Below are 8325 nucleotides of genomic sequence, written 5' to 3'. Positions count from 1 at the left end.
CTTAATAAAAAAAAAACCATATAAGTTTGAAGTTTTAAGAAAATTGGGTTTAAAAACAATTGGGCTCATGATTTGGGCTTTTAAAATTTTAAGATACAAAAGCCTGAGTTATCCGAATTTCTGTATCCGAACCCGACCCGGATTTAAATTCGGACAGTCAAGTATTACCCAAATCCGGTCTAGATTAATACAATTTTTGTCCAAACCCTTTTTATTTCGGATCGGACAAAATCGGGCCGGCTGGCCCAGACAAAATATTGCCACCCCTAGGTCAAGTCACTGTATTTTATAAATATTAACTTCATTAATATTTTAAGTTTTTGAAATATTGAATATTCAATTGCACCTAAATCTTTTTGCTTTTTGATGACAATAACACCTCATATTTTATTTCCAATCTTTGTCCTTTTACGCACAAGTAAACACACTTAACTTAATTTCTTAACATATTTTTGCTTTAAAAGGAACTTTAATTTAATTTTTATAGATTACTGGGCCAATAAATTTTTAAATTGACTCAATTACATGACTAAGAGTTTGTTCTTTTAAAAATGTCTTTGCATGGCTTTTACTTAAATGTATAGAATATTTTAAGGGCTAGTGCACGCATGTGTCAATGGTTTATAATTGTTTATTTCCCTTGTGAATAGTTTATAAACTTATTTAATAATTGAGGGCCCATAGTGCGTTAATGGTTTCATCCACGTTTTCATTTAATGATACTTTTGAAAAAAATGAAAAAACCTGTTAGTCTTTTTAATAATTAAGTTGATTTATAAAGTCGGTAACAATAAGACAATTTTAATATTTGGCATGATTTATAAAAATATTATACTGTCTTATTATTATTTTGTTAATTAATTTGTCAAGAATATTTTTAAAAATAATATTATTTACATAAATAATTATTAAAATAGTACTCTTTCTATAATATTTAATAAACTAATGTTATTTCTTCTTAATTAGCCCAAAACTTTATCTTTTTTGGATTTTTGGATTATAACTTGTGATCTCAGCATTGCATTATGTAATTTTTTCGTGTGACCTAATTAATTAAATCCAATATTTTTTTTTTTTTTAAAACACACTTATTAATTAAACAAATGATTGCAAAAGCTTCCATTATGTAACACCAAGCCTTCATCCTTTTTTAATAAGCCATGTTATATACCGATTCATATCTAATCTCGTTTTCTAGTGTAAATCAATGTTTAGCAAATCAGGAGATGTTAGAAATAACTCATACTATCAGAATTAGTTTGAATTCACAATAGTATAAAATCAAGTATCTCATACTATTTAGAACTTCTAAATACAATCAAGATTTAGTGTGTTTTGAGAGTTAGTTTTATTGGAAAATTATATATTCACTTAAAAATAAAAAATAGGCTTATTTGTTTAAAATTAAATACATATAAGAGAATTATACTTTGATAAAATTTTAGTTTCTTCATACAAAATGTATGATGTTGTTTTATGATAGGAACTAATGTCATAATGAAATGTAAGAACACGTGGCGATCAAGTAATAAAGTGTGCTTGAAAGCAAGGTTATCGATCCCATGAGGAGTTAGGAAATACTAGCACTAACGTTCGTTCTATTATCTAACCTACAATAAGAGTTGGTGAACAAAGACAAAAAAAGTAAGGACACTAAAGTTAAACTAATGACGAAAACTTACAAGGGGTAAATCAAGCATGAGACAAAGGTAGGCATAGCCTTTCCTTTAGGGTTATATTGAGGTAGTGTACTAGGTGTATCGAATTAATACAAAATCGATTAGAATGAGAAAGTTCCTAATACATGCTACCCCTTTCTCAAGATAAATAGTAACTGGTCTCATACGGCGCTGATGCAGACTACCCTATGACCACAATGCCCTCTATGAACTCTTTCGAGAAAAAGCACAGGTTTAAAGGGCTAGACAATCCTTCTTTGGAAGCGATTGCCTCTAAACTCATATGAAGTTAAAAAAAAAAAAAAATTCCTGAAACTTACTCCCTATGATTACATTACACACAGAATCCTAATGTTAAGTCACTTGTCGGAAACACGGGGAGAGAAATCTAGCTCAATCCCAAAGTACCGTATCTCTAGGCGGACTCGTATTTTCCTTCAATTGAGGAGTGGATCTCTTGATTCCTCACGCTCGTACATCAAACATGAAACTCTCGACTTTCACTACGATAGAGTCGAAGATCGAGAAAATTACATAATTGAATCTAAACCAAGATAATGCATTATAAACATCAAATAAAGATTGAAAGTTCACAACCAAGTCTCAAAACAAGTAAAACCTAGAGTTCATTTATGCCCAAACAACATGAAAATTAGTTCTCCATTATTATTAGAATACAACAATTCAATCCAAATGAAATAAAATACATGAAGAGAATAATAAAACTCCTTCAAAGCTCGCAATCTCCTTGGATGACTGAAGTTCTTTGAAGATTCCCTGATATCACCGCCCACACGAACGGCTCCCTTGAAGCTTTGGACCTTCGTCCAATCTCTCCCTTTCCTTTCTTCCCCTAGAGAAGATATGTAGTAAAAGCTCTTCAAATCACCTCCCAAAGGGTGGCCAAAGAGTAGAGAACAAGTTATCCCTAAAAGGCCTAGTTTCTAGGCTTTTATAACTCAGAAAATTGGGGTTTTTTTACAGCGGTAAGAGGTCCATACGGCAAGGTGCTTATGGCCATAATAGTACCCGTAATCTTTTCGGGTTGGGTGTTACTCCCGTAACAGTGCTCGTTTATATAGTGATTTGTTACAGTGCCATAAACAGATCAATGCTATAGTACTCACCCGTAATAGAACCCGTATAGTAAGTCACTCTGAAAACGCTGTGTTTATTCCAAAATTGGTTCAAATCACTTTGAACTAGCTTGAATACAAAATATAAACGAATTAAGCACCAAATCCAATCATATATTCAACAATTGCATGCAAAGTTCTATAAATAATAATCAAATACATTCCTCCAAGCACTTATTATTTTGCAATAGAGATATTCAATGTAAATATGCTATAATAATTAATTAATCACATAAAGTTGGTTTCAGTTTTTTCAAAACTTGAATCTTTCTATTAAAATTATAAAATCAAAATGTTTTCAGAATTAACTTATCGAAATCTCAATAAATTGTTCATAATTTTTTTTTATTAAATTTAAGTTGTAAATACATTAACTTAATATGATACAGACATTACTTTAAAAAAAATCATCAAATTACAATAAAAGCAAAAAATAAATACAATAGCGAAAGTCACATGAATTAGTATACATAAAAAAATCCATAAAATAATTAATTCAAAGGGGCCACAAATGTTTAATAATATTAGTTTAATAAATATTTTTAAAAGGATAACTCTATTCTAATATATATATATATAATTATGCAAGTTAATAATAGTAGTAATAATGATCATTCTAATTAAATGATTCCCGAAACTAAAATTACATATGAACATACAACGAAGTGTTCTTGCCCACTACACACCCATTAATTCCTAACTCTAAACCTTAAACTCTTTTTGTAACTCTCTTTACAAAATAGGGAAAATAAGTAACAAGAAGTCACAAACAAAAGTGAACCATGCACGGCAAGCATAAATACATCATATGTTTTTCATGAAACATGCGTCATCATCATAGTTATCATTTTGGTCACAAACAAAGCAAACAGTAACAGTAAACTCACTGTTATTTATCAACATACATTTCTCTCTTGCATCTTCAGTTCAATGATCCTTGAACGTTTCAATCTCTTCGTGGCACCAAACTCCATACCTCATGAACTCTCCCACAAATAACAAGCAACGTCTCTCTTTAACTAATTCTCTATAAATTCAAGTCTTTCTTCATGAATGAAGGCCATAAAAATTTATAACTCATCATGGCTTTGCTAGAGCTAATTCCATTGACATTCTCTTTTCTTATGCTTGTTGCCTTTAATGATTTATCTTTATATTCATATGGGATAAGGATAGAAGGGGTCATGAAGCATAGTATTGATTATGATTCCTCTTCTTCATATAATAAAGCAGTACTGATTGATGTGGAGGATTATGGGGCTAAAGGTGATGGAAGAGATGATAGTGAGGTATATATATATATTAATTTATATCAATGTGCTTCCTTTTTCATATATGTTATCAAAGTTATATATATATATATATATATATATTGATGGTTAATTTGTGTTAATATTTCAGGCATTTGAGAAAGCATGGGGAGTAACATGTTCTTCATCACAACCAGTTACTTTTATGGTTGCTAGTGATAAGAAGTACAAACTAAAGCCACTCACTTTCCAAGGGCCATGTAAATCCAATGTCAAAGTGATGGTGAGATATACACATAAATACATGCAAATACTTCCATTCAATGTTAATAATTAATTATCATCGATATTTAACATCGAAATGTATTTGATATTTTTAATTGTTACATTAATTAGTAAGACCTCTATTAATTTGTATATATATGTAAATATGATTAATTAGCTGATATATATGTTAAAGAGTCTAGTATATATGATATTAGTGTAAGTTAATATATATATTTTTTTACCTTTTCAAATTTAGTGATTTTTATTGAGTGATCGAATTACAGATCGAAGGATCGATTGAAGCTTCTTCAGATCAATCGGACTGGGATGGAAAGGATGAAAGACATTGGTTGCTGTTTGATGAGATAAATGATCTTGAAGTAGGAGGTGGTGGAACTATAGATGGAAATGGAAACATATGGTGGCAAAACTCATGCAAGATCAAAACATCACTTGTAATTTTGACACTTAAAATTTGTCAACTCAATCATTTTAGATATATTTGTTAAAATGAGTACTAATCTAGCGTTTTTTTTTTCTTTCTATTTTTTCCTCTTCAGCCTTGTCGCGATGCTCCTACGGTATGGAAACTATAAGTTCCAATGAATGTTTATATCTGATATATATAAAGATCATTATGATCATGAAATTAATTAATGAAATGTTCTTGTCTTTTCATATTATTATTATATTTTAAAACAGGCAATGACATTCTCAAATTGCAAGAATTTGAAGGTGAATGACTTGAGCATAAGAAACAGTCAACAGATTCATGTATCATTTGAAAGCTGCAGCAATGTTCATGCCTCTCAACTTTCAATTAGTTCACCTGAATCAAGTCCAAACACTGATGGCATTCATGTTACCGGCACACAAAACATAAATATAACCAATTGTGCCATTCAAACAGGTACAAACTTTTATCAAATTTAATTATCAGCACAATAAAAACATGTCGAAATTATTCATATTTATCCTGTGGCACACTAATTTTTCATATTTATTTACTATTGAATTCTCCAAGTTGTCTCTCATTTTCATTTAACTTTTTTTATCTTATATTGAACGTTCTTTCAATGTACATTTAATCTCATAAATTTTATCCAACACTTAATTGTCACATTTTTTACTTGATGCATATATATATATATATATATAAGCTCACAGTTTGTATTTATTAATTATCAATTTTTTTCTTTTATAAAATCTCAAGATTTCATCATAAAGTTCAGACACATTCAAATACAAAACTTAGTAGCAATCTAATTATCTTATCTCATACAGAATTCTCTAAGCATATATATATATATATATATATATATATTGATTTATTTTATTTGTAACCTTGAAGGAGATGACTGTATATCAATAGTGGGTGGATCACAAGGAGTGAAAGCCATGAGCATAACTTGTGGTCCAGGTCATGGCATCAGGTTTGAAGAAACCCTAATTAATTTTTAACATGTATATATATATATATAATGGTTCTATATAATATCAATGAATTAACTTTATGATGAATATCTATATGTGTGACAGTATTGGAAGTTTAGGATCTGACGACTCAGAAAACTATGTTTCTGATGTGGTGGTGGACACAGCCACACTCACTGGCACAACAAATGGAGTCCGGATCAAGACTTGGCAGGTCATCTTTCTCTTATTCAAATCAACGAATCAATTCATATTTGGGGAACAAAATAGAAAAATATTTTTTTTAAAATATTAATCTGTTTGCATTAAAAAAAAATCTTCAATTTACACGTTTTTAATTAATGCTGTAAGGTAATTAATTTTTACATATGAAAGACACCTTAAATTTTTGAGTAAATTAAAAGTTATATATATTCATATATATGATTATCTTTTCTATTATGTATCTATCATATATATATAATTTTAAATAAAAATACTGGATTTTGTCCATAAAAACAGTCTCAAATACTTGGGTTTGAACGGTATTTAGGAGCTACAATTTATTTAATAATTTATTTATTATTATTATTATTATTATTTGCCTCTTTTCATTGTAAGACCATTTATTACATATGCTTTACAATTAAAAGACGAGATCAGGGTATTTGATGTGGATGATATATATTAAACATTATATACATAATATTTTTAATAGTGTTGATTTTATATATTTGTATTGACAAAAGTCAGATTTTTATCTCTAAAATAATTAAAATACTTATTTGATGTGATATTTTTATCTCTAAAACTAATTTAACTACTTATTGATCAACCTTGAGGCCAAGATTGGTTTTTCATTAATTCTTTTTCTCAATATTGAAATTTATTCAATGTATTCTAAATTTTATGTTAATTAGGATGTTAAAAAAAAGCTACTTTATACAAAATAACTGATAGATAATTATATCATTAATTTTCTGAAATGTCTATCGAGAGTATGGTTAATAGTTAATTTCGTTAATTATTACATCAATGTGTTTGAGTTAATATTATAACCATGCATCTCACCTTTTGTTTTTTCTCTTAAACAATAATTGAACAGGGAGGCAGTGGATATGCGAAGCGCATTACTTTTCAGAATATCAACATGAATAATGTTGAAAACCCAATAATCATTGATCAAAACTATTGTGACTCTAAAAGACCATGCGATGAACAGGCATATTATTTTCCATCATTGTTTTTCATTATAATTTTTAACTTTTTTTATTTATTTAAGTAAATAATTACCTATACTCATTCAAAAAAACTTGTTGCAGAAATCTGCGGTGGAAGTGAGCGACATTTTGTACAAGAACATCAAAGGAACAAGCGCGTCTGAGATTGCTGTAGATTTTCAATGCAGCAAAAGTGTTCCATGCCATGGCATTGTGTTGCAAGATATTAATTTGGTCAAAGAAGGAGGTGGAACAGCAAAAAGTTCATGCAAAAATGTTGAGTGGACTAAAGAGGCACAGACTTTGCCTGAGCCCTGTGCTGAGAACTATTGATAAAAGATTTTAAAAATAGAATTTTTAAAATTAAAATTGTTTGTTGATATATACAATAAATGTTGGCAGATGCATGGCTGGCATATATGGTTATGTTGCCATGTGATATTACTATTTTCATACATTATTTACACACGGTTAATTGTGGAATAAAAGTAAATTTATAAATTTATACATTATCATTTTTTATTAAGTTGTTCATGTGTTTTACTTAGGGGCAAGTGAGAAGATGAGGAATTGACTCGATTTCTTGACTTGATGCATAATAAATAAAAGTTTTATTAAAAATTTTTCACTTTTCTATAAGTAAATCTACCATTCTATGGGATCTTTTTTATAAAAATATATTTTTATTTATTATTGAAATTTTATTATAGAGCTACATATATTTGCTTCATCCTCCAAAACTATACTACATCTCAAATATGATGAAATAAGATAAATTAATTGAGACAGTATTTTGTAAATACATAATCATCTTGGATGTATCAATTATTTATTTTTATTTTCTAATCATTAAGAAAATAACAAAAGAAACACCTTGCTTGTTTTTCTTCAAAAATTTTGTGAATTTATTTACCTTATATATATATTTTTTATTGAATTTCTAGAATGTTTGTTTAGGGGATAAAGGAAAAGCACAAGTGAGGAAGTCACTAGACTTCTCCACTTATTTGATACAAATTAAATAAAAAAAATTTCTATATATATATAAGATCAACTCCTTGACACTAATTTGGAAGATAATAAAGCCAAGAGTAATATAGATATGGGAAACAACAAATAGCATAAATCTCACGTAATTTCTCACTTTATGAAAAACCAAACATCAATTAACATTATTGTAGATCAGAAGATTCAGATTACGATATATTCTTTGATTGATTATGTTCATCAATCTCACACCAGTAACTGAACTCACAAGAAAAGAAACACAGAATAATTAATTTGCAAAGAGTTACGCAAAAGTGAACCATGGTAGCTAGCTAAGCATCCAAAAATCTATATACATATTTGTGTTTGATAC

At 28.7% G+C, this 8325-nt stretch overlaps 1 protein-coding gene across 1 annotated transcript; it reads left to right on the top strand.

The window, feature by feature from the left end:
- The first annotated feature begins 3999 nt into the window (after positions 1 to 3999).
- On the top strand, positions 4000 to 7298 carry LOC120277599 (polygalacturonase-like). The gene is made up of 9 exons (XM_039284459.1): positions 4000 to 4104; positions 4217 to 4348; positions 4617 to 4787; positions 4893 to 4913; positions 5035 to 5242; positions 5684 to 5765; positions 5872 to 5980; positions 6851 to 6967; positions 7068 to 7298. Exons 1-9 carry the CDS (start codon positions 4000 to 4002, stop codon positions 7296 to 7298), a joined length of 1176 nt encoding a protein of 391 aa, XP_039140393.1.
- The last annotated feature ends 1027 nt before the right edge of the window (positions 7299 to 8325 follow it).

The sequence above is a fragment of the Dioscorea cayenensis genome, chromosome 15 (genome assembly GCF_009730915.1).
Source record: "Dioscorea cayenensis subsp. rotundata cultivar TDr96_F1 chromosome 15, TDr96_F1_v2_PseudoChromosome.rev07_lg8_w22 25.fasta, whole genome shotgun sequence".
In the NCBI taxonomy this organism is placed as follows: Eukaryota; Viridiplantae; Streptophyta; class Magnoliopsida; order Dioscoreales; family Dioscoreaceae; genus Dioscorea; species Dioscorea cayenensis.
This window is presented reverse-complemented; position numbering and strand designations above follow the sequence as displayed.

What these genes read in the sequence shown, in the direction of transcription:
- LOC120277599 (XM_039284459.1), top strand. Translation starts at nt 4,000, where the DNA reads ATGAAGCATAGTATTGATTATGATTCCTCTTCTTCATATAATAAAGCA. An exon ending in GCAAGATCAAAACATCACTT is followed by an intron (nt 4,788 to 4,892) that starts GTAATTTTGACA and finishes TTTCCTCTTCAG; the next exon opens with CCTTGTCGCGATGCTCCTAC. An exon ending in GGTCCAGGTCATGGCATCAG is followed by an intron (nt 5,766 to 5,871) that starts GTTTGAAGAAAC and finishes TATGTGTGACAG; the next exon opens with TATTGGAAGTTTAGGATCTG.